The sequence below is a fragment of the Amblyraja radiata genome, chromosome 12 (genome assembly GCF_010909765.2).
Source record: "Amblyraja radiata isolate CabotCenter1 chromosome 12, sAmbRad1.1.pri, whole genome shotgun sequence".
Lineage (NCBI taxonomy): Eukaryota > Metazoa > Chordata > Chondrichthyes > Rajiformes > Rajidae > Amblyraja > Amblyraja radiata.
In genome coordinates this window covers 35,341,627-35,368,271 of record NC_045967.1, presented here as the reverse complement: position 1 = coordinate 35,368,271, position 26,645 = coordinate 35,341,627, and the positions used below count along the sequence as shown (strand labels likewise).

Genomic DNA, 26,645 nt, shown 5'->3' with positions numbered 1-26,645 from the left:
TGCCCCACTCTATCTGCCCCTCGAGATAGGGCAGGGATGGGGTAAAAGCAGCCAATGAATAATATTAATATAATATCAAGGGTGTTGGTTAGTGTATGTGTGACACCGCAGTACTCAGAGGAGGCCTTACCTTCTTACCCCTGTGCTCAGACTACAATGACTTCCAGACCAGTTATGATGTTAACCTTTTAATCTGCCACCTCCATCCCCATGCCTATTTCTTAGATTACTCTTCTTACATCACCAATACTCCACTTCCTCTTGGACACAGCCTCCAGGCCACGGCCGGCCTTAGGAGGTGCGGGGCCCAATTGGGAACAATTTTGGTGAGCCCCAGTTTCCCAGCCAAGGTCTGTAGATTCATAGAAATATAATTAAAGTCTATTATAGACTTTATATCTCTATGGTAGAATGGAAAGTAATCATAATGTGCGCTTAAAAAGCATGCGACTTAATGGACCAAACAGATCTATGCTACATTTTAATATACAATTGCATACACGTAAGCCTACAAGTAGCAAACAAAATGTGTAGGTCACCTCTGAAAAGTACATAGTACAATACCACTTGTTTCAGTGACTGAAATGAAAAAAAAATTAATTTAATTAAATAGATCCTGAAAAACCAATCACCATTGGTGAAAAACCAGTCCAGGCATTTAGGCATTGGGCTTCAGCCCCATCCTACCCTTTGGGCTTCTACCCCATCCTAACTTAGTTGTGTGTGCTAGTTGGCTGTGCATGATGTGTGTCTGTTAGTTGTCTGTGCGTTATGTGTGTGTGGGAGGGAAGGAGAGAAGGGAAGGGGGGAAGGGAGGGAGGGAGGGAGAGAAGGTAGGAAGGACAGAAGGGAGGGAGGGAAGGAGAGAAGGGAGGGAGAGGGCCGTCGGTGGGAGCGGATGCCGGGGTCTGGGCGGACGGGTGTGAGCTGAGACCGATGTTTGTAAACATTGCTCCAAACCCCGGCCTGGCCCTCCGTGTATTGTTCACCGTGTCTCCCCGGGGAGAGAGAGGGGTGGAGCCGGGGCTGTGTGCGTGAAATACGGCAACTGGAGGGGCGGGAGCGCTGCCGTGAGCGAACGACCCATCTCCCCCTCTCCCTCTTCTCCATTCCCCCTCACACCCCCCTCCCCATCTACCCCTTTCTTCCCCCTCCACCCTTCTACTCTCTCTCCGCCCTTCTCTCCCCCCTCCACCCGGGGTAGACCTACCCGAGACGAGAGTCGATTACTCTGGCGCGGGCCCCCCTTACTCGCGGTGCCCAATTGGGAGCAATCGATCCAATCGACTTAAGGCCGGCCCTGCTTCAGGCTTTTTAACCTCTCATGATCTTTTCATTTCCAACAGCCAATGCAACATCAGTGTTGCCCTTTTACCAACACTCTAATCAGCCTGGCAGATTTTGGTCTTACCCTGAACAACTCTCCTTCTGATTCCTCTCATTTCCTACAAATCCTTGATTTTGTCATAGACCTCACAAGTGATCTGCTATGTCTGCCTTTTCATTGGCTTTGTTGAACAGTCCTTGTTCCAAACCTCCTCTGGTCTAGCTCCCCAACGCATACACGAAACAAGCTACAGACTCTATATTTATGTTGATATCTTGGCATTAAAACTACCTTTGAGAACTTTAGCTATGTCTTGTATTTCTTCAAGATCTTTGTTAGCTAAAATCACTCTCACATTTTCCTTGTATGTCTTTACCTACATCTCAAGGAACTTTACGAATATTGTCAGATACTTAGTTGAAAACCTGCAAGTTATTCTCTACTATTTCGCCACGTTTCTCAAGGGAAGTGATAGCTTGTGGGAAGTTTGCAAAATTGGAAGCAATAAACACAAGATTGCGGTGGAGGGGCTTTTTCTGCATGATTTCACTGACGATCCTGACTGGAGCAGATTCTTCTTCAAAACAGTTGACTATTTATTTTACCTTTTCAAAATTTGCAGCATAGTAGAGTACAGCAAAGAGCCATGTAGCCCTACCTAGTCAAAACGGGCTGAGGAGGTAGCGGAATCTCAGGTGCCATTTCCGTGAACAACTGCACACGTGACAGTGTTTTGAGGAAGATTTTCTTGACATTGGAAACTAGGAGATCAACATTTGGAATCAAGCTATGTGTGCTTGGCAATTCTATGAAGTCCTTGAGTTAAGTATGTCAAATGCAACATTTTGGGGAATAAACTTTAAGAGCACGAACAGCTTTTTTCATGTACAGATCTGCATCAGTCACGAAAGGAAGAACATTCTCGTGTTTTATACCTTCTGGCCAAAGTGCAGCAAGTGAAGATGTAAACAACTGAGTAATAGTTGAGCTGTTTGACTTCTCCAATACTTCAGATGTCAACAAATACTCCTTTGATGGTTGACCTGCCTCCAGTGTACCGATGACCACATTGGCAACATATCTCCCCACAGCATCGGTTATCTCGTCTATTTAGATCCATATTTTGTTGCATGCAACTTAATCTCTAAATTCCTGCACAACAATGTTGAAGTTGCTGTCAACATTATTTTTCCGTAATGATGACTCGCTTGGTATAGTTCCTCTGTGTATTTCTCAAAAAAACCTCAGAGAGATTCGTCTTCCAATTTCCACAGTGGAATTCCAGCATCAATGAATGCCTTGCACAGATAACTCGAAAACTCAGATTTGCGACTGGAGTCAGCAGTGAATGTGGTGAGGAGACAAGCTTGGGTATTTTGCTTGGGTAGTCTACACCCCAGCAGTATCAACATTGACATCTCTAATATTAAATAGCTCTTGTCTTCTCCCTCCGTCTTCCCAGCTCTCCTTCTAATCCTACTGTATCCGCCTCTTCCCTCTTTTACCCGCCCCCCCCTCACATCAGTCTGAAGAAGGGTCTCGACCCGAAACATCGCCTATTCCTTCTCTCCATAGATGCTGCCTCACCCGCTGAGTTTCTTTAGCATTTTTTGTCTATCTTCGATTTTTCCAGCATCTGCAGTTCTTTCTTAAATAGATCTTGGAGAAGACTGAACCAGTGGGCAGCGGCACGAACGTATGAACGACCGACGGTGGCGCCCCCGGTTTCACCCCGGTGATGGAAATGTTCATGTAAGTTATACTATGTTAACACGTTAATAATAACATTAATATTAACGTGTTAACATAGAAAACATCATTGTAATCACGGTACAAGAGAAAATAGCACGACCTTTTAGCAAAACGGCCAAAAAAAGGCTGATTTAGGCATTCAATTGTGAAAAAGGCATTATTCTGGTGAAATCATCAAAAAAAGCATGAAAAGGCGCGTGGCATTTATGGCAAAATCCTGGCTCTATTGATGAATATATTGGCGAGCCCGAGCACAGACTACTCAATCAGTTCGCAGTTTAAGAGCTTATTTTTTAAAGTATTTGTTATTCCATCATGTGAATCACAATTACTTACTTCTGTGTAGTCCGAAAGGGTTTGAATAGGTGGAGACTTTGATGGTACTTTCCCCTACACCCTTTTCCATCATCCTCTTCCTCCAGCATCTTGGAGCTGGCACAACTGCTGGAGGTGAAACCTTCTTCTCGACATTCTTCCTCGGGTGCATTTGGGTGAAACTCCTGATTTTAAGAAGAGAAATACAATTGTACAATCATTAAAAATATATCTGAAATCTGAATGATACCCGAGAATGATATTTATTCTGGCAATTAAGTCAAACATGAGCCTGAATCAATAAGTTCATAAATTCGGCCCATCAAGTCTACTCTGCCATTCAATCATGGCTAATCTATCTTCCCTTTTCACCTGCCTTCTCCCCATAACCCCAAACACCTTTACTAATCAAGAATCTGTCTATCTCTGCCTTAAAAATATCCATTGACTTGGCCTCCACAGCGTTCTGTGGCAATGAATTCCACAGATTCACCACCTTCTGACTGAAGAAATTCCTCCTCATCTCCTTCCTAAAGGAACTTACTTTTATTCTGAGGCTATGACCCCTGGTCTTAGACTCTCCCACACTAGTGGAAACATCCACTCCACATCCACTCTATTCTGGCCTTTCACTATTCGGTAAGTTTCAATAATGTTCCTCATCATCCTAAACTCCAGCCGAGTGCCATCAAACGCTCATCATATATTAACTCACTCATTCTTGGGATCATTCTCGTAAACGTCCTCTGGACCCTCAGATATCCTTCCTCAGATATGGGGCACAAAATTGCTCACAATACTCTGAATACGGTCTGACCAGCGCCTTATAAAGGCATTACATCCCTTTTTTGAGATTCTAGTCCTCTCCAAATAAATGCTAAAGTTAAAAGAATTCAGCACCAACGAATTTGTCAGGTTAAAGGACAAAATTGAAACTTTTACAGTCATAGAGTCATATAGCAAAGAAACAGGTCTTCGGCCTAACGTGCCTATTCAGACCAAAAATGCTCCACCTTCAATAGTCCTACCTTCCCAACTTTGGCCCATATCCTTCTAAATCTTTCCTGTCCATGTACCTATCCAAATGACTTTTAAATGTTGTTATAGTACCTGCCTTAACTAACGACTCTGGCAGCTCATTCCATATACCCACCACCCACTGTGTGAAAAAGTTGCATCTCAGGCACCTATTAAATTGTACCCTCTCACCTTAAACCTGTGTTCTCTGGTTCTCGACTCCCTTCCTCCAAGAAAAAGACTAATTGCATTGACCCCATCTATTCCCCTCATGATTTTACACATCGCTAGAATACCCTTCTACCTCCTGCGTTTCAAGGAACAAAGTCCCAACCACTCGCTATAACTCAGGCTAAGTTCTGGCACCTTCGTAAATCTTTTCTGCACCGTTTCCAAATGAATAACATCCTTCTCAAAGCAGAGTGACCAAAACTGAACGTAATACTCCAAGTGTGGCCTCACCAAAGTCTTGTAACATAACAGACCAATTTCCACTAAAATAATCCTCAACACTGATGCCCCAGGGATGTGTTCCTAGCCCCCTTCTATACTCCTTATACACTCATGACTATGCAGCCAACTACCAATCCATCTCAATTTACAAATTTGCAGATACCACAATATTGGAACGGATATCAAATAATGACGAGACGGTGTACCGGAAGGAGATTAAGAACCTCGTAACCTAGTGCCAAGACAACAACCTCTCCCTCAATGACAGCAAGACAAAGAACATCGTGATCGACTTCAGTGAACAAAGTGGCACACACACCCTAGTAGACCCCATGTGGAGAAAAACATGAGAACCGTGAAACAGGGCAGTCAATAGAAGTGTCTTAAGGACAGTCAGTATTATGGTCGAGGAGGTGCTGAAGGTCATAACGTGCATTAAGGTAAACAAATTTCCTGTACCTGATCAGATATCCATGGACACTATGGGAAGTTAGAAAGGAAATTGCAAGTGCTCTGGCTGAGATTTATGAGTCATCATTAAATATGTGGCCTGACTCGAGGGCCTGAGCTATTGGAGCACAGGAGGATGAGGGGTGGTCTTATAGAGGTGTATAAGATGTATCATGAGAGGAATAGATCAGGTAAATGCACAGAGTCTTTTACCCAGAGTCGGGGAATCAAAAACCAGAGGGTTTAAGGTAAGAGGGCCGTTGGAGAGTGAGGGGATCATCGGAGAATGAGCAGGGCCGTGACAACACTTGTGCAGCGCCTGGGTGAATTTTACGTGATTTTACCAGGTTGTATGCAAAACAAAGCATTTTACTGTACCTAGATACATGTGACAACAAAGTATCTTTGAATAATTGGGAGGCTGAGAGGGGACCTGATAGTTAATATTTTAAAAGGCATAGATCGGGTAGTCAAAATCTTTTTCCTGTGGCAGCGGTATCAAAAGAAAGAGGGCATTGATTTAAGGTGAAAGGTAAGATTTTTAGAGGATCTGAAAAGGGTAAGATTTTGAAGAGGGTAAACGGGTTGATATCCGAAATGTGCTACCAAATGAGATGGTGGAAACACATTAACTGCATTAAAAAGGCATGTTGGGTAAGGCATAGTCCTTAACAACACAGTCCTAATATGCGCAAATGGGATTGATGCAGGTGTGCCAAAAGATCAGCATGAACATGGTGGGTCAAAGGGTCTGTTCCTGTGCTGTATTATTGTATGACATCAATAATAATTATCCATTTAATACAAGTCTATTTAAAGTGACTGAAATATCATTTCTGTGTTATTAATAAACTACTTATGTGAACTTACAGCTGTGGGATCAGAACTAAAACAAGCCTCGGCCTTTTCCATGTGAGACTAAATGGTTGGAAAACAGATCTGTCTCCACATCTGTTTTCTTATGCTTCCACAATGTAATCAGAATCAACTGGAACTGCAGACATTGTTTCCTGTCGTTTTGTCTTTGGCACCAATGCTATTCACATTGCAACAACCGCAGTCCTAGTGGAAAGGACACAAAAATACAAGCAAGTATAGATCACAATCTTAGATCACAATGCATTATGCAATTGGTGAAGGGAGGATCTAAAATGGCAAATGCTGTAAATCGGAAGTAAAAAACAGAATATGCGGTAAATGATACAGATCAGACAGCGTGTGGAGAGAGAAACAGTTAATCTCAGCCAGTGACTTCAAAAGAATTAGGAGGATTATAGGTAATAAAGTTGGTTTTAAATTACAGTCATCATAGAACAGAGAAACAGGCCCTTCGGCCCAATTCATCTAAGATGCCCATCTAAGCGTGTCCCACCTCCCTGTGTTTGGCTACATCTTTTCTATCCTTGTACCTATTCAAATGTCTTTTATGCTGTTATAGTACCTGCCTCAGCTACCTCCTCTGGCAGCCCGTTCCATATGCCTATCACATTATGAGTGGAAAAAGTTGCCCCTAAGGTTTCTATTAAATCGTTCCTCTCTCACTTTAAACCTGTCTTCTGGTTTTTGATTCCCCAACTTTGGGTAAATGACTCTATGCATTCGCCCTATCTATTCCCTTCGTGATTTTATACACCTCAATAAGATCACCCCTCAGCCTCCTCGAGTGTCCAATCTCTCCCTTTAATTCCAGAAAAAGAGAAGAGAACAAAGGGTGAAAAAAGATTCCAATCTGAAACAAAGGTAGGCAAAAATGCTGGAAAAACTCAGCGGGTGAGGCAGCTCTATGGATGAAGAAATACATGACGTTTCGGGTCGATACCCTTCTTCAGACTCATAGGAACATAGAAAATAGGTGCAGGAGGAGGCCATTTGGCCCTTCGAGCGAGCACCACCATCATGGCTGATCGTCCCCTATCAATAACCCGTGCCTGCCTTCTCCCCATATCCCTTGACTCCACTAGCCCCTAGAGCTCTATCTAACTCTCTCTTAAATCCATCCAGTGACTTGGCCTCCACTGCCCTGTGGCAGGAAATTCCATAAATTCACAACTCTCTGGGTGAAAAAGTTTTTTCTCACCTCAGTCTTAAATAACCTCCCCTTTATTCTAAGAGCCGAAACGTCACCTATTCCTTCTCTCCATAGATGCTGCCGCACCCGCTGAGTTTCTCCAGCATTTTTGTCTACCTTTGTTTTTTCCAGCATCTGCAGTTCTTTCTTAACCAATCTGAAACAATGTCTGCCCATTCTTTCAACATATGCTGCCTGACCTGCTGAGTTCCTCCGGCACTTTGTTTTTCGCTTATTAGATGCAATCTTCTTTCAGCACAAACAAGCAAAAACAGGATTTACAGGACCCAATACTGAAGAAGAATCAAATACACAGGACAAGATGTTAAGAAGTCCCTTGTGCCAATAGGTGGGGAGCATTTCACGACATTCGTAGATTGTTGAGAGTGGTAGACGCTCAACATCGGTGGGGGGGCGGGGGGGGGGGGGGGGGGGGGGGGAGTGGATACGTATATCTTGGCCTGGGTAACCTTCAGGACAGTTGGGCACAGGACACATCATCAGTAGTGTACCCTTGCATCACTGGGTGTTTCGGCCTTTTAACACTATACACCCTCCACAAGGGCGGCCCGCTGCAGGATGATCAGCCCTCAGCGCGTGTCCTGTGTCAAACCGTCCCAAAGATTCACCCTGAAATACTTGGGGCCCAGCATGGGTCTTTCCGCTTGAGCCAAATCCACCGGCTGCTTCTTTCAGCCGCCTCTGAGAGTGATCTTATGGTCTTCCGCAGAGCCTGACCGTGGATTCCAAGCTCCTTCAGCAGTCTGATGGTAGATGACGCAACAAATCCTCTGCATCCCACTTCAACTGGATAGTCTTTGGTGTTCCAGCCACGCTGCGTTGCCTCTGCTGCAAGCTCTGCGTAACGCAGCTTCTTACGCTCATAGGCCTCCTCAACAGAGTTCTCCCATGGAACTGTGAGCTCTATGATGTAAGCAGTCTTCTGTGAAGGGGACCAGAACACCAAGTCTGGCCTGAGGTTGGTGGAAGCAATTTCAGGTGGAAAAACTAGTTGTCGGCCGATTTCCGCCAGCATCCTCCAGTCGCGGGCCCTGCATAGGTTTCCTTCTTCTGATCTGGTGGAAGGATGTTTAGATGTTTTCTGTCCTTCTCGGACAAAGGTTGTTGCCCTTAGGGGGAGGGGGTTGCTTGCTCTCGGAGGCAAGGAGTTGGTCGCACACCGCCTGTTCTCAAGGGCTGATGCCAGGCTTTTTAGTACCTGATTATGCCGCCACGTGTATCTCCCTTGCGTGAGGCTGGTCTTGCAGCCTACCATGATGTGTTTGAGGGTCGCTGGAGTTGGGCAGAGGGCACAGGTTGGATCCTCGCCGTACCACTGATGGAGGTTCTTTGGTGATGGAAGCACGTCATAAGTCGCTCTGATGATGAAGCTGATCTTGCTTGCTTCCATTTCCCATAGTTCTTTCCAGCTGATCTTCCTCCGCTCCACACCTTCCCACTGCATCCATTGCCCCTGTTTGGCAAGAGAGACCGCCTTTGCACTTCTTGCGGCCTCCTCTTGTCGCCGCACCTCCTCGACCACCAATGTCCTCCGCTCTGATGTTGTGGCCTTTCGCCAAGTTGGTTTACTTGTCGTAAGGCCAAAGCCTCCTCTTCCCTGCTGGACTTGCCCCACGATGTCTTTGTGTCTCAGGGCTGATGAAGCTTGCTGTACTGCATCAGATGGTGTCCACTTCCGGCCAGTTACTAGGGGCGGTGCAACAGCACTGATGTGTTGTGGGGGCGGTGCAACAGCCCAGCCCTGTCTCTAGAGTCCCTCAGTGTCATCTGAAGTCTTACTTTAGAACACTTGTATTCCTCTGTTAGACTAGTGAGAGGTAGTTCCAGGACCCCTTTGCCATATAGGCCGATGTTAGTTAGACATCGTGGGACCCCGAACCATTTCTTCGCGTATGAAGTTATGGTTCGCTCCATCTTCTCCACAGTTGTTATTGGGGCTTCATAAATGGTCAGTGGCCACATTGTCCGAGGAAGGAGTCCAAACTGTAGGCACCAGAACTTCAGTTTCCCAGGCAGTAGGGTCTGATTGATGTTCTCCAGGCCATTGACAATTTCTTGCCTTAGTTGTTGCACCTGCTCTTTGTCCTTGAGACTTGCGTTGTACCATCTGCCCAGGCTTTTAACTGGCTGTTCAGACACTGTTGGTATTGGGTCGTCACCGATACAGAACCTTGTGTCTCTAAGCACCCCCTTGACTATGGAGATGCTTCGAGATTTACTTGGTTTGATCTTCATTCGGGCCCACTTGATGTTCTCCTGCAGCTTTCCAAGTAGCCGCTTGGTGCATGCTGCAGTAGTGGGTTAGTGTGGTCATGTCGTCCATGTATGCCCTGATGGGTGGCAGACGGAGCCCAGCCCTGGTTCGTTCACCGCCCATCACCCATTTTGAGGCCCTGATGATGACTTCCATGGCCATTGTAAAGGCCAAGGGTGAGACTGTGCAGCCTGCCATGATGCCTACTTCCAAGCGCTGCCATGTTGTACTGAAGTCAGCTGTTGTGAAGCATAGCTGCAGGTCTTGGAAATAGCTCTTGACCAGTGTGGTGATGAGCTCTGGTACATGGAAAAAGGCAAAAGATTCCCAAAGGAGTTCATGGGGAACTGAACCAAATGCATTGGCCAGATCGAGGAAGATCACATGTAGGTCTCTCTTCTCCTTCTTAGCTGTTTGGATCTGGTGCCAGATCATGCTTGTATGCTCCAAGCAGCCCGAAAATCATGGAATTCCTGCTTTCTGTACAGATGTATCAATGTACTTGTTTGTTACCAGATAGGTGGACAGCCTTTGTGATACAATGCTGAAAAAGATTTTTCCCTCGACGTTGAGGAGACATATTGGCCGGAATTGGCTGATGTCTGACGCATCCTTTTCTTTAGGTATTAGCACGCCGCCGGCCCTTCGCCACGCCTTAGGTATTGTTTGCTTCTTCCACACCACCCTCATGAGCTTCCATAGAAAGCGTAACACATCCGATGCGTTCTTGTAGAGCTTGTATGGTACTCCGTTTGGCCCCAGAGCTGATGCTGCTCTTGCTCGCCGGACAGTGTTCTCTACCTCTTTCCATCTTGGAGGGCTGGTGTCCAGGTTGAATTCAGGTGGTTGAATAGGCGGGATGTCATGTGGGATGACTAACTGCTCATGCCTTTTCGTGTCTTGGTGGGCCTTTTCCAGGTGTTCCTCCAATTCCCGTTTTGATGTTTTCAAAGTTCCACTTTTTTCCTTTGCGAAGAACTAAACGTAATGTTCTTCATACATTGAACAAGTTGATGTATTTTATTGTGTGAATGTGACCCTTTGAGATGGGATTTAAGAACTCATGATGTGACATGAAAATAATGCAGAGATTATTAGCAAATGTATTTATTGAATGTGTAATATTACATTAGCTTTTAATTTTGGAATACTTGATTTGCATGGAATTTAAGTGATTTTTAAAATTTATTGCAGCCATGGTTACAGTATTAACTAAGCATTAAATATTATTCTATGAACGACAACATCATAGATGAGTTCATGGATTTTCAAAGGCTTGTTGATGGACTTTGAAAGATACTAAAACTTTGTTCTTGATATTAGAAGGTAAGGATAGCAATCCTTATAAATTCTCAATTCTAAAACAAAAAAATTATAACTGATTTCATGTTTTCTCAATTTAATTCAGGAATCCACCATAGTAACTTGATTTAATGGCTCAGAACTTGGTGGGTGGAACAGTTTGTGACAAGCATCATGAATTAGACATTCAGGTTCATGGCATGAATATGCTTTAGGTTATTGGAGACACAACTTGAAAATGACAGAGCAAAGTCAGCACCACATCCAAGACCTTGGGGGCATCGTGTCCAATAGTTTATCACTGCAAAGTGACTAGTGGGGTACCACAAGGCTCGGTGCTGGGACTGTAGATATTTACAATATACATCAATGATTTGGATGAAGGGATTCAAAGTAACATTAGCAAATTTGCAGATGACACAAAGCTGGGTGACAGTGTGAACTGTGAGGAGGATGCTATGAGAATGCAGGGTGACTTGGACAGGTTGGGGGAGTGGGCAGATGCATGGCAGATGAAGTTTAATGTGGATAAATGTGAGGTTATCTACTTTGGTATCAAAAACAGGAAGGCAGATTACTATCTAAATGGCGTCAAGTTGGGAAAAGGGGAAGTACAACGGGATCTGGGGGCTCTGGTTCATCAGTCCATGAAAGTACAAGCATGCAGGTACAGCAGGCTGTGAAGAAAGCGAATGGCATGTTGACCTTTATAACAAGAGGAGTCGAGTAGCGGAGCAAAGAGGTCTTTCTGCAGTTGTACAGGGCCCTAGTGAGACCACACCTGGAGTATTGTGTGCGGTTTTGGTCCCCTAATTTGAGGAAGGACATTCTTGCTATTGAGGGAGTACAGCGTAGGTTTACAAGTTTAATTTCCGGGATAGCGGGACTGTCATATGCTGAGAGAATGGAGTGGCTGGGATTGTACACTCTGGAGTTTAGAAGGATGAGAGGGAATCTTATTGAAACATATAAGATTGTTAAGGGTTTGGACACGCTAGAGGCAGGAAACATGTTCCCGATGTTGGGGGAGTCCAGAACCAGGGGCCACAGTTTAAGAATAAGCGGTAAGCCATTTAGAAAGGAGACGATAAAACACTTTTTTTCACAGAGTGTTGTGAATCTGTGGAATTCTCTGTCTCAGAGGGCGGTGGAGGCCGGTTCTCTGGATACTTTCAAGAGAGCTAGATAGGGCTCTTAAAAATAGCGGAGTCAGGGGATATGGGGAGAAGGCAGGAATGGGGTACATTGGGGATGATCAGCCATGATCACATTGAATGGCGGTGCTGGCTCGAAGGGCCGAATGGCCTATTCCTGCACCTATTGACTATTGTCTATTACATTGAAATCTATGGGTTAGGTAGAAAAGGATAAATTATAAAGAAGGAAATAAGATGATTTACAATGGAAAGTGAAACAGGGAAAGAAATGGTAGGAAATATAAAGAATGAAAAGATAGAGACAAAAGAAAAGTAAGGAAAAAGTTCAGAAACGTCAAAAGAAATAAGTTTATCAACACTGGTGTTTGGTTAATTGTCTTCACAAGTTAACAAATGCAGCTGTGTGAGGTACACAAACTTCTTTTCCAACACCAAACTTTATTTTCTTAAGGAAATCAAATTTGCCTTCCTAAGCTATTTTCAACGCTACCAGAGGCATGAATGGCAAGAGCTGTATGAAAATAATGTCAAGATGAATAAACGCTATAAATAATTCACTCGCTACTGGAGTGAAACTCCACAGCGTTTCTGTCCCTCCAATGTTGAGTTTCATGTCACAGAGATAAATCAAGTCAGCAATAGGGACATTATAAAATGAATTACCAACATTTACAAACAGCAATGACATTTCTCTTTATTTATGGCAAAACTGGAATTCCATGACAAGCAATTGATTTTAATGTACAGGCTCACAGCAAGATTGGATTTTTCTCATTTTGTCAAGTCTAAGGATGGATTGAAGTAAGTTGTCCGCCATTTATAAATACATTTTGAACTTATGCCAATAACTCTCGTTTTTTTTTGCAACAAGTTAGGTTTTGTTTTAAAAATTAATCATATGTATCATTATTTTTCCATAATACTTTCAGCAACCTGGATAAATGACTCTACAATGCATTAACTGTTCTTAAATACCTGCATCAGGTATCAGTATCCCCATACAGCCCGGCCCCCCACCTATATCACTATTTCAAAATCCTGTTTTATTAATGAGAAATGTATACTTAACAACATCAATGTATACTTAACAACTGCTGAATAGTTCAATACATTTATTTCTTAAGGTTCTTTGCAGTTGATTTTAAAACAAAATTGCTGGGTGTACAAATTCAGTTGTTTAAGGAGGCGACTGTTGGTCCTGCCGTTCACGTAAATTCCAGATTCCAAGTTTATCCGTTATCGATACATTTCTCGTAATTTGCGGCGCAAATTGTTTTCGACCTGAAGCATGGGTGAAGGGTGGGGGGTGACGTACCTCAATAAGCCTGACCTGCTCCACCATACGTTTACACGTTCGAATGAAGCAACGTTATATATAATGTTGTGGCTCACGAGGCTTAGGTGCACACCTTTTACCAAAAAAAAACCCCCAGCTGTATCATTGAATTCGTCATTGGCTATACCATCCCCGATTGGCTTGCTATGGCATGTTCTAATTATAAATTCAGTAGCATGTGCAAGAGTATATTAATAGGAAGAGTGGTGCCGGTCAACATGAAATCGATGTGCATGTTGCTTAATATCTCACCACTGAAGGAGAATCCGAGGCCAATAACTCCTACATTGAGTCATACTTTGAAATATTCCAAATTGATTGAAAATCTTTTGGACCTTACCTGTCTCTTTTACGTTGACGATTTTCATTAAACTTCTCGAGAGTGGAAATTCCCTAACTGTACAGATACCGGAGAGGAAAAACACCATCAATGTTCCTACTGCTTGTTCTTACTGAGTTCAAATCAATCACTCGAGTTCGCCAAATAGCATTGACCTAGAGTTTTAGCTTCATAACTGTGGAAACGTAGCTGGCTCAGTGGAATGAGGAACCAATGTTATGATACCGATTATGAAGGTCGAGGGATTTCATCTGGTCTAACTAAGTGTCTCCGGACGGTTACACAAAGGACATATGCTATGCCTAATAGAGAGATTTGAGATTGTTGCGTCAGAAACAGCGCCGCCTGGGTCATACACTCGCTACTCAGTACTGGGTTTAAAAAAAGATCGGACCAATTTAAATACATGGTCAGCGTTGGGGAATGCATGGTCAGCTTAGGCGAATACAGTTAAAGTTATGGGTTTAAAATAAATCGCAACCATTCGTACTCAGAAACGTTACTTCCCAGATTTCGCAAAAGTGATCCATTTGGATTTTTCACTGACACAACTGCTTTCTCAGCGGTAAAGGCAAGAGCTGTCTCCGGCATTTCCCCCCATTACAATAAATGTAAACATTGCTGTCTCTTCTAGATTAACACGGTGTATCTTGACTATTCATGCTTCGACTGTGACGAATGGTTTTAAATGTTGGACCGATCTATGAGCGTTTAGTTATCAAACATAACCAGATCAAGTTATACGTGATTTTCTTTGCTGCTCTGCACTCTCAGAGATGTGATGTTTCAAGAAATTATCACTGCTGCGGTCCTGGGCCTCCAGCTCAGTTCCAACGAAGTTCAAGGTAAACTGGAAGTGCAGTATCTCATCTTTTGTAGAGTTCCATTTTGGTCTTCCAGACTCAAACTGAGTTTAATAATTTCAGATAATCAACATTTTTATTAACTTCAGATTTCTTGCATGTTCATTCTTTATCGAAATGTAATTGAGCAGAAATACATTTTTTTCTTTACATAAGTTGGCCCATCTGTGGAATATTTTCCAGCAATGAGTCTCTGCTTTGAACATTAAATCGCTGTTTCAGCCATAAAATTGTTACCCATATAATTGGTAAATGCACCAAAGATCCTGCTCGGTACACTGATTGTAGCCAAATGCATTTAAGTTTGAGAGGTGGCTACTTGGTTTTGACCATCATAACTGACAATTTTTAATTTGGAAGAAGGATATAAACATTTAGTACAGTCAATCTCAAAATAAATCAATACCAATCGGATAATTCATGTAATCATTCTGAAGTTTGCCTTTTTGAATAAAAGCATCTAACATTTCTATTGTTCAATAAATTATAAACTGGAAATCTCTGCACTTGATTAAAACAATTATCTAAGACATTCCAATTCATTAATAACGCTGTTAAATGATTGTGTTTGTGCACGCAGTGTAATCTTTTTGTTTATAATAAAACCCACTTGTCTAATTTTGAAAAATTAAGTTGATTGTTTCAGCCATGCCTACCTTTTAATAGCTGTCATTTCAATAATATGCCCCCATGTAATTGATGCAATTAGTCCTGAACTTGTTGCATCACAAATTCATCAAAATAACTCATTTGCTATTTGCATTACATTACAATTGACAGGGAATGCTGCACTCTGATGTAGTTTTTCTTAATATAATATTAATCCATAACCACTACTAAAGATACTGGCCTAAATCAATATATTACTAAAGATTCAAAATGCAACAACCATGACAAAGACATTTATAAAAGCATATGAAAATTAAATATTACTAACACAAATCTGCAGTAGTATATATGTTTTATTAAATCAAAAAGGTGACATTGCTGTTAATGCCAGCCTCTGCTGGCCTGGAAGAGGGAATAATTTATACTCACAGATCCTGTGCTACTCATAAGTGTGAATATATTTCCCAAGCATCTCTTGTCCTATTTTCTGAAATAAAATACAAAATGTACACACTTCTCCTGAGCATGTTACATGAATGAACGCTAGATCTCAGATCTATGAAATTTGTAGATATAAATAAAGTATGCTCTTTAAACTGTTTAGTACATTAAGGCCACATTAATTGTTACAAGGTCTGACGTGTACTTGTGTTTTGAGCAAATAGTAAAATTCCTTCTCTGAAACTATTTGAAGCCCCTTGATATAACCAGATTTGTTTCCAATGATTTATTAGAGCATTGGTCCAATTTTAATTCTGAGGATGTGCCATAAATACAACCATATGCAGTTCTGGTCTCCATACCTAAAGACAGTACACTTGCATTGATAGTCATTTATAGTAATTGATAGTCATTTCAGTTGATTGCTGGTATAAGAGAAAAGACCAATGAAGAAATGGTCTCACTGAAGAACAGGTTTCTTAAATTGATTGTTATGGCAAATACCACAAGGTTCTCTACATTTTCTCTTAAATGGAGAATCCAGCTCTCAGGGACATGGTCACATAATAAGGGATAACCCATTTAAGATTGAAAAAGAGGAGAAATTGTTAGCATTGAGGCCTGAGGGTGCCCAGTCTTTCAGTATATTTAAGGTTCAGATTATTGGACTTTTCAATATATGGGAAATGAAGGGATATCGAGATAAGGGAAGAAGGTGGGATTTAAGCACTGGATCAGGCATGATCTTGTTGAATGGTGGAACAATTTAGGGTCACATGGCTCATCTCAGCTTCTAGTTCTTGTGTTCCCAATAGTGGCACGCCTGTGCAAGGTGACTTCAGCATGTAATCTGGAATACGATCACAATATATAATTGCAGTACATGAATGGGGCATCTTAATGCAATTTTAAACTGACTCAAGTGGATATAAAAGATCAATGTTACCTTTTACAAAGAAAAACAGGAACATTTCACAATATCAAAGGAAGTCCACCCAACGTTATCAAACCAGAGGTACACAAAAATGCTGGAGAAACTCAGCGGGAGCAGCAACATCTATGGAGCGAAGGAGATCGGCAACGTTTCGGGCCGAAACCTTTCTTCAGACTTCTTCAGTTATCAAACCAGACTCTGGTTATTTATCCAATTTATTTGCGTAACCTACCGTGGTTTGCATATGTTGCTTGCCATGTTTTATTAAATAACTTCAAAAGATATGAAGTGATTTGCAATTAACATTTAAAAATGTTCTAAAAAAGTGAAAAAATAAATACATGGTTTGTATTAATTAAAAGTAAAGAATTATTAAAACTCACTGGGAATGTTTTCTAATACAAGGGTGTCTGGCTATTGGACCAGAGACAATAAGGAAGTACTCTTAATCTATTTTCCATATCATAAATCTAAATATTATTTTTGAATACGATCCATAACGCACACCAAGTCGTGAGATTGACATTACTTTTAAATATTGTTACATAGATCCTCATTCTATTGTTTTACATAGATCCTCGTTCAAAAAATTGTGTACAATGGAATATTACTGAATTTGTACTTGTCTTTTTGAAAATAAAGTTTAAATAATTTCACATAGTGATTCTATTTATTATTTCTTAAAATGTGATGCAGTTGTAATTCCAGTTTGCTGTTCATAATAAGCATTTGTATTTCTTTATCATTTTTAATGAAGTAAAATGTTGCAGGATACTTCACTGGAATGGTTATTTGTCAATCTAAGAAAATAACAGAACAGATGCAGTAAGTGTGATCAAATAATTAATGTTAAGGAGAGTTATAAAGAAGGAATGCGTGCATATGATGATAAACTCGACGACTTGGGAGTTTTGAGAGATTAAACTTTCTGGAGCTGAGATCCTTCAATAGTAGAATGATTAACATTGAATTGTCAGATTATGAGGAGTGATGATATTTTCATTAGGTTGAAGAAGGAACTGCAGATTCTAGAAAATCAAAGGTAGAAAAAAATGCTGGAGAAACTCAGAGAGTGAGGCAGCATCTATGGAGCGAAGGAAATAGGCAACATTTCGGGTCGAGACCCTTCTTCAGACTGAAGTCTGAAGAAGGGTCTCGACCCGAAACGTCGCCTATTTCCTTTGCTCCATATTTTCATTAGGTGTGCTAATTATGCAGATTATGGGGAGAAGCTGACGATGTTGCCCCGAGGAACCTTTACAGCAAGGTTGAGTGACTCAGATCATTGTATGGCACTTTTTTGGTACAAATATTACTTGTCCATGCCTCAGAGTCATCGAGATATATAGAACCTTTCCTTTTACGTAACCTCCACAATACTTAGAACATTAATCATGTCACGTGTCTTCATACAAATCCTAAAAAAAAGGAAAATCCAACGAAATTAATTATGTTGCTTGCGGCATTCAAATGACAGAATCTGGTCTTATTTCAAGTATATTTAAATCACTAAACGTCAAACTTTTTAAACATAAGTTTACAAAAAGTTGAGGGAAGAACCAGAATCCAAACCTATTGACATTGAATTGTCAGATTATGAGGAGTGATTATATTTTCATTAGGTTGAAGAAGGAACTGCAGATGCTGGAAAATCAAAGGTAGAAAAAAATGCTGGAGAAACTCAGGTGAGTCCTGGTTTTACTTGACACATTGCCACAGCAAACTGTATTAATCATTGTAATCCTGGCATACGGTTTGAATGGATGTCATTTCCATTTTGTAGACACGGAGATGTGGGCAGATAGCAAAGAAACATGTTTAAAAAAAAACACCACCAGTCATTTCGCTCCTTTAACCTGATTGCAGAATAGACAATAAATTGCTTCAAATGGGTCAATCCTCACATGCGAGGAAAGAAAACAATGATAGAAACAAAATGCTGGAGTAATTCAGCGGGACAGGTAGCATCTCTGGCGAGAAGGAATGGGTGACATTTCGAGTCGAGACCCTTCTTCAGACTGAGCGCCAGAGGAGAGGGAGGCAAGAGTAAGGGTAAGAAAAAAAGTGAAATTCAATTTCCTCTTTCTTTTCCACATCGCCTCCTTAGCACAGACTGGAGCGACCTCATATATGTATTTCCCGAGGTTATATACGACAATTAAAAAATGAACATGCTCAACATGACGGACGTCAACCAAACAGGAACCATTCGCTTCAACTCTGCGTTCACGAAAACGTGTCCGGGTGGAGAAACGTTCCGCCTCGCAACCGTCTCCACGGCAACCAGATATCCCGCCGGCCGGCCGCCGTGGAGGCTGGCGCGCGTGCGCAGACTGCTCGGCTGAGCTGTGACCAACCTTTGCTCCGCCCCGCGGCTCCGTCACGTGACCGCCAGCGGCCCATTTTTGCTCGACGTTCAGCTGCATGGAAACGCGGAACAGTCGATCAGATTAACAGCCGTGGTTTGGTGAACGGTGAGTACATTCACAGTTAAACCAACGGTCGCGTTAGTGAGAATGTGTGCGTTTTGAGTCTCCTTTATGTTATTGCAACCTGTGCTTTCTTGTTTTTTATGGTAGCGAATGGCGAGCTTGCATTCGTTGGTGGGCCAGTTCAGCGGTTACCATGATTCTGTGAACATGACTGTGTCAGGCTGTTGCAAAACTAGTTTGTGGAACTGTTCTCTGAACTTAGACACCAGTCCCCAGATGTTTGAGAAGACTTTAAAAGATTGACTGATCTGGGAGTGACTTTGTCTTCAGTGTCTGAGTCAATGCCAGGTAGTCTATAAGCGAAGGTACACAAAATTGCTGGGGAAACTCAGCGGGTGCAGCAGCATCTATGGAGCGAAGGAAATAGGCGACGTTTCGGGCCGAAACCCTTCTTCAGTCTATAAGCGAGTTCGGTATTCCAAAAAGCGCAAGGATTTGCCAAAGGTCACTCGTGATAAACACTCTCGGCAACCGTGCCGCCGCCTGCACACAGAGCTATGCCTCATCCGCAGCCAGGATAGAACCTAGGTCCCCAACACCGCAAGCACTGCCGAACCGCCACTGGACTGTCCCCGTCCCCTCCCGAGTGCCCCACCCTCATCCGGTGGCGGCCGGAGACGTCCAGGGCGACCCCGGACCGATGGGAGTCAGACGGGAGCGGCGGCCCAGCCCCACAGCCAGTGCGGAGAAGAAGCGCCAACCCCAGCTCAACTCTGCCTGTCCCGCCGGGCCAACCGACAGCCCTGGACCGACAGGACACCAGCCGGTCACAGCGGCAGCCCAGGCCCACAGCTAGCGCCAATAGGAAGCGCCGACTCCACTGCTCTGCCGGCGTCCCGCCAGTCCAGGGCCACCGGTCAACCTGGTGGGACAGACAGAGTTCAGCTGGAGCAAACGCCCCCCCCCCCCGGCGCTGGCTGGAAGCCTGGGCCACCACTCCCGTCCGACTCCCGCCAGTCCAGGGCCACCCCGAACATCTCTGGCCGCCCTTGGACATGGACGGGACACTCAGTTGTGGACGGGGGCGGCCCAGCAGCAACGCAACAGCGCCTGCAGAGCTGGAGACCCGGGCCCGACCCCGAACACAGACAAAACGCAGGTCTGCACCCATGCAGCAGCACAGTCGCCGAGAATTTTATCGCGAGCGACCCATGACCTGGGCATGCACAGTCAGAATACCAAACTCAGGCATTTTCTTTCTCTAATTAAAAGTTACATCTCTATGGCTTGCTGGTTGCTTCAGAGGGAATTTAGAGTTTGAGAGCCTGGGGTCACATTTGGATCAGCATTGTAGATTTTTTTCGCCCACAGATAGAGAACGAGATAGGTTTTTACGACAGTTCCGATATATAGAGAACCTTTCTTCACGTAACCTCCGCAATAATATTCAGAACATTAATCATGTCACGTGTCATCATACAAATCCTAAAAAAGTGGGAAATCCAAGTGATTATCTTCTCCCCAAAATCCACAAACATAACTGTCCTGGCAGACCTCATTGTTTCTGCTTGTTCATGTCCCACCAAATTAATTTCCACACTCCATCCTATCCCCCCCAGGTCCAATCGCTCCCCACCTATGCCCAAGACACCTCACACGCTCTTCGTCTTCTTCATGACTTCTGTTTTCCAGGCCCCCACTCTCTAATCTTCACTATGGATGTCCAGCCACTCTACACCTCCAACCCCTACCAGGAGGGTCTTAAAGCCCTCCGCTTCTTCCTCGGCCACAGAACCAGCCAATTTCCGTCTATAAATACTCTCTTCCGCCTAGCAGAGCTGGTTCTTACTCTCAACAACTTCTCTTTTGACTCCTCCCATTTCCTCAAAATCCAAGGCGTAGCTATGGACACGCGCATGGGCCCTCGCTATGCCTGCCTCTTTGTAGGGTACATCGAACAATCCCGGTTCCAGGCGTACACTGGCCCTATCCCCGAACTCTACCTCCGCTACATTGACGACTGCATTGGTGTTACCTCCTGCACCCATGCAGAACTCACTGACTTCACCCACTTCACCACTAATTTCCACCCAGCACTCAAATTCACCTGGACCTTTTCCGACATCTCCCTACCGTTTCTAGATCTCACCACCTCCATCGCAGGCAACAGACTACTGACCGACATCTACCACAAACCCACTGACTTCCGTAGCCGACTTCACAACACATTCCAATTCCGCTTCCTGTAAAGACTATCCCTACTCCCAATTCCTCCATCTACGCCGCATCTGCACCCAGGATGAGGTGTTCCATACTAGGGCATCGGATATGTTCTCATTCTTTAGGGAACGGGGGTTCCCCTCTTCCATTATAGATGAAGCTCTCACCAGGGTCTCCTCTAGATTCCGCAGCTCCGCTCTTACTCCCCCTCCCGCTATTTGTAACAAGGACAGAGTCCCCCTTGTCCTCACCTTCCACCCCATCAGCCGTCGCATAAAACATATAATCCTCCAACATTTTCGCCACCTCCAACGGGTTCCCACTACTGGCCACATCTTCCTATCTCCTCCCCTTTCGGCTTTCCGCGGAGACCATTCCCTCTAACTCCCTGGTCAATTAGTCCCTTCCCACCCAAACCATCCCCTCCCCGGGTACTTTCCCTTGCAACCGCAGGAAATGCAACACTTGTCCCTTTCTACCCCCCTCGACTCCATCCAAGGACCAAATCAGTCTTTCCAGGTAAGGCAGAGGTTAGAAACATAGAAAATAGGTGCAGGAGTAGGCCATTCGGCCCTTCGAGCCTGCACCGCCATTCAATATGATCATGGCTGATCATCCAACTCAGTATCCTGTACCTGCCTTCTCTCCATACCCCCTGATCCCTTTAGCCACAAGGGCCACATCTAACTCCCTCTTAAATATAGCCAATGAACTGGCCTCAACTACCTTCTGCGGGAGAGAATTCCACAGATTCACCACTCTCTGTGTGAAAAAGGTTTTCCTCATCTCGGTCCTAAAAGATTTCCCCTTTATCCTTAAACTGTGACCCCTTGTTCTGGACTTCCCCAACATCGGGAACAATCTTCCTGCATCTAGCCTGTCCAACCCCTTAAGAATTTTGTACGTTTCTATAAGATCCCCCCTCAATCTTCTAAATTCTAGCGAGTACAAACCGAGTCTATCCAGTCTTTCTTCATATGAAAGTCCTGACATCCCAGGAATCAGTCTGGTGAACCTTCTCTGTACTCCCTCTATGGCAAGAATGTCTTTCCTCAGATTAGGAGGCCAAAACTGTACGCAATACTCCAAGTGTGGTCTCACCAAGACCCTGTACAACTGCAGTAGAACCTCCCTGCTCCGATACTCAAATCCTTTTGGTATGAATGTTAACATACCATTCGCCTTCTTCACTGCCTGCTGCACCTGCATGCCTACTTTTAATGACTGGTATACCATGACACCCAGGTCTCGTTGCATCTCCCCCTTTCCTAATCGGCCACCATTCAGATAATAATCTACTTTCCTGTTTTTGCCACCAAAGTCGTTAACCTCACATTATAGGTTCACCTGCATCTCCTCCAATCTCATCTACTGCATCCGCTGTTCCAGGTGTCAACTTCTCTACATCGGCGAGATTGCTTCGCTGAACACCTCCGCTCAGTCCATCTTAACCAACCTGATCACTCGGTTGCTTAGCACTTCAACTCCCCCTCCCATTCCCAATCTGACCTTTCTGTCCTGGGCCTCCTCCATTGCCAGAATGAGGCCCAGCGCAAATTGGAGGAACAGCACCTCATATTTCGCTTGGGTAGTTTACACCCAGCAGTATGAACATTGACTTCTCTAATTTTAGATAGGCCTTGGTTTCTCCCTTCTTAGGAATAGGAATACTTTATTGTCACATGTGACTAAGCACAGTGAGATTTTTTGCTTGCATGCACAATGTATACAAATAGCAGCCACCTACGGCGCTGACAAAGTTACAAAGCACGCTGGCTCCCCCTTTTGTTCCCCCCTCCCCCCCACCACGGCAGTTCCCCCACGCAGGATCCCCATTGTGTCCCCCCCCCCCCATTATTGATTGTTCTTCCCCTCTCCCCTCACGGCGGCCCCCCCACGCCGTGTCCTCCATTGTTCTTCCCCTCCTCTCTCACGGTGGTCCTCTCATTGACCATCGACCACAGGCTGACCCACGAGGCATCGCCGCCGCAGTGAGGCTTCACCAGTGAGGCCCCGTCATCGCGAGGCTTCACCGCTGCCACTGCCGAGGCCTCACCCCTGTCGACGCCCCACTTCATGCCTATGTGGTGCTGACCTGTCGGCCGCTTCGCCCGACCCAGGCTTCTACCCACGAGGCCCCGGCCGGGCCCTGACCTGGGCTTCTACGCAGCGATCTGGGAGGCATCGAGACCGCGGCACCTCGATAATGATCTCCGGCCGCGTTCCCAGTCCACAGCCGCGGCCCATCGGGAAGCCTTCTTGCCCTCCCTCTTCCCAGTTCTCCCACAATCCTACTGTCTTTCATTCATTTTTCTGTTCCCCCCCCACCACATTAGTCTGAGGAAGGGTCTCAGCCCAAAACTTCACCAATTCCTTTTCTCCATAGATGCTGCCTCACCCGCTGAGTTCCACCAGCATTTTCTGTCTACCTTTAATTGATTATGTTGCTTGTAGCATTCAAAGGACAGAGTCTGGTCTTATTTCAAGTATATTTAAATCACTAAACTTCTAACTTTTTGAACACAAGTTTACAAATGTTGAGGGAGGAACCAGAATTCAAACCTATTGAGTCCTGGTTTTACTTGACACATTGCCACAGCAAGCTGTATAAATCATTGTAATACTGGCATGAGGTTCAGATATCTTGGTTTGAATGGATGTCATTTCCATTTTGTAGATACAGGGATGCGGGCAGATAGCCAAAGAAACATGTTTTTAAAAAAAGCCACCACCAGCTCCTTTAACCTGATTGCAGAATAGACAATAAATTGCTTCAAATGGGTCAATCCTCACCTGCAAGGAATGAAAACAATGATAGACACAAAATGCTGGAGTAATTCAGCGAGACAGGTAACATCTCTGGGAGAGAAGGAATGGGTGACGTTTCGGGTCGAGACCCTTCTTCAGACAGAGCCAGGGGAGAGGGAGGCTAGAGATATGTTCAAGAAGAAACTGCAGATGCTGGAAAGTAGACAAAAGTGCTGGAGAAACTCAGCCGGTGCGGTAGCATCTATGGAGCAAAGGAAATAGGCAACGTTTTGGGCCAAAACTCTTCTTCAGACTGATGCAGGGTGGGGGGTGGGGGGGCGGGAAGAAGAAAGGAAGAGGAGAAGCCAGAGGGCTGAGGGAGAGCTGGGAAGGGGAGGAGACAGCATGGGCTACCGGAAATTGGAGAAGTCAATGTTCAAGCCGCTGGGGTGCAGACTGCCCAAGCAGAATATGAGGTGCTGCTCCTCCAATTTCCGGTGGTGCTCACTCTGGCCATGGAGGAAGCCCAGGACAGAAAGGTCGGATTCGGAATGGGAGGGGGAGTTGAGGTGCTGAGCCACTGGAGATCAGGTTGGTTAATGCGGACCGAGCTGAGGTGTTTGGCGAAATGATCGCCAAGTTTATGCTTGGTCTCACCGATGTAGATCAGCTGACATCTAGAGCAGCGGATGCAATAGATGAGGTTGGAGGAGGTGCAGGTGAACCTCTGTCGCACCTGGAATGGCTGCTTGGGTCCTTGAATGGAGTCGAGGGGGGAGGTAAAGCGACAAGTGTAGCATCTCTTGCGGTTGCAAGGGAAAGTGCCCGGGGAGGGGGTGGTGTGGGTGGGAAGGGAAGAATTGACCAATGAGTTACGGAGGGAGCAGTCTTTGCGGAAAGCAGATGGGGGGAGATGGGAAGATGTGGCGAGTGGTGGGGTCACGTTGGAGGTGGTGAAAATGACGGAGGACTATTTGTTGTATGTGACGGCTAGTGGGGTGGAAGGTGAGGACTAGGGGGAATCTGCCCTTGTTCCGAGTGGGGGGGGGATGGGGAGAGAGAGCAGTGTTGCGGGGTATTGAAGAGACCCTGGTGAGAGCCTCATCTATAGTAGGGGAGGGGAACCCCCGTTCCCTGGAGAATGAGGACGTTTCCGATGCCCTGGAGTGGAACACCTCATCCTGGGAGCAGATGCGGCGTAGACGGAGGAATTGGGAGTAGGGGATGGAGTCCTTACGGGAAGCAGGGTGGGAAGAAGTGTAGTCTAGATAGAGATATGTAAGGGTAAGGGAAAAAAAGTGAAATTCGATTTCCTCTTTCTTTCCTACATCGCCTCCTTAGCACAGACTGGAGCGACCTCATATATGTTTTTTTCCCAAGTTGTCTACGACAATTAAAAAAAAACATTGCGAAGTGTGAACATGCTCAACATGACGGACGTCGACCCAACAGGAACCATTCGCTCCAACTCTGCGTTCACTGAAAACATGTCCGGGTGGAGAAACGTTCCGCCTCTCAACCGTCTCCACGGCAACCAGATATCCCACCTGCCAGCCGCCGTGGAGGCTGGCGCGCGTGCGCGGATTGCTCGGCTGAGCTGTGACTCTCTCCTCCCCGCGGCTCCGTCACGTGACCGCCAGCGGCCCATCTTTGCTCGACGTTCAGCTGAATGGAAACGCGGAACAGTCGATCAGATTAACAGCCGTGGTTTGGTGAACGGTGAGTACATTCACAGTTAAACCAGCGGTCGCGTTAGTGAGAATGTGTGCGTTTTGAGTCTCCTTTATGTTATTGCAACCTGTGCACTTTGGATGCTTTAAAAAAAAATTGTAGCTTATGGCGAGCTTCCCGTTTTGATCGTCTAATGTAGCTGCTAATCATACACGGAATTGTCCCCCACGCATTTCCTTCTCTGTTCTTTATTTAAAGACGAAACTACCAAGTTGCCATTTAATTGATTTGAGTCCATATATCGTGCATGGACGCGATGTCAGGCGCCTCCTGGCGGGATTGTAGGTTTGTAGATAGCTGGACCGGCAGATCACAGGTTTCCTGAAACAGCGTTATTATGGGTTTGTATGCTGGTTGGGTTTTTGGAAGTGTGTAACATTTTTGTTCAGCAGTCTTGAGTTGAGCTTTAATTCGCTAATTGCACCATGGCAGTTCAAAGTGAAATTAAAAACCCCCCTCCAAAATCCGTAGAGGCAGGGAAATTACAGCTCGACGACCTTTCAGTAAAGCTACAAGTGGACGTAACTCTCGGCTTTTTGTGCCCTTCTGTAATAGTCATTTGTAACTTGGAAACGTTGATACATATTCCCAAACCTCCTAACAGAGAGTCCTAAAAAGTGAAATGAGAAGGGGCTATAGGAGATGTTATTTTTTGTCTTTGATATTCTTTAATTCCGTTTATACTTTATGGTGAATTATATGAATTATCAAATAATTGTTTGCGTTTGTACTCATTCGTGTCGTGCAAAATTTGATCCCGTCTATCTTTTACATGCTCGTAATTTCTTCATAATCAAATGGAACTTTCGAGACCAGGTCATTTTGCACAATCCTAACCTTATTCGGAATGTGAGATTATACAAACAGAAACTTTG

General features: G+C 44.6%; 2 protein-coding genes across 7 annotated transcripts in view; one reads left to right on the top strand and one right to left on the bottom strand.

The window, feature by feature from the left end:
- LOC116979066 (multidrug resistance-associated protein 5-like) overlaps positions 1-14,147 on the bottom strand; it is a 106,521-nt gene extending 92,374 nt beyond the window's left edge. For both annotated transcript variants that reach the window (XM_033030507.1, XM_033030508.1), the window contains exons 1-3: positions 13,793-14,147; positions 6,185-6,376; positions 3,416-3,579 (exon numbers count right to left, since the gene is read on the bottom strand). In XM_033030507.1, coding sequence (XP_032886398.1) covers positions 3,416-3,579; positions 6,185-6,226 — 206 coding nt within the window. In that variant the 5' untranslated portion in view covers positions 6,227-6,376; positions 13,793-14,147. The remainder of the gene's footprint in view (positions 1-3,415; positions 3,580-6,184; positions 6,377-13,792) is intronic.
- Positions 14,148-18,747: 4,600 nt separating this feature from the next.
- enox2 (ecto-NOX disulfide-thiol exchanger 2) overlaps positions 18,748-26,645 on the top strand; it is a 187,982-nt gene continuing 180,084 nt past the window's right edge. The window contains exons 1-2 of one of the 5 annotated variants that reach the window (XM_033030501.1): positions 18,748-19,113; positions 25,381-25,758. In XM_033030501.1, coding sequence (XP_032886392.1) covers positions 25,461-25,758 — 298 coding nt within the window. In that variant the 5' untranslated portion in view covers positions 18,748-19,113; positions 25,381-25,460. The remainder of the gene's footprint in view (positions 19,114-25,380; positions 25,759-26,645) is intronic. The other 4 variants (XM_033030500.1, XM_033030502.1, XM_033030505.1 and 1 more) reach the window with 4 other exon arrangements.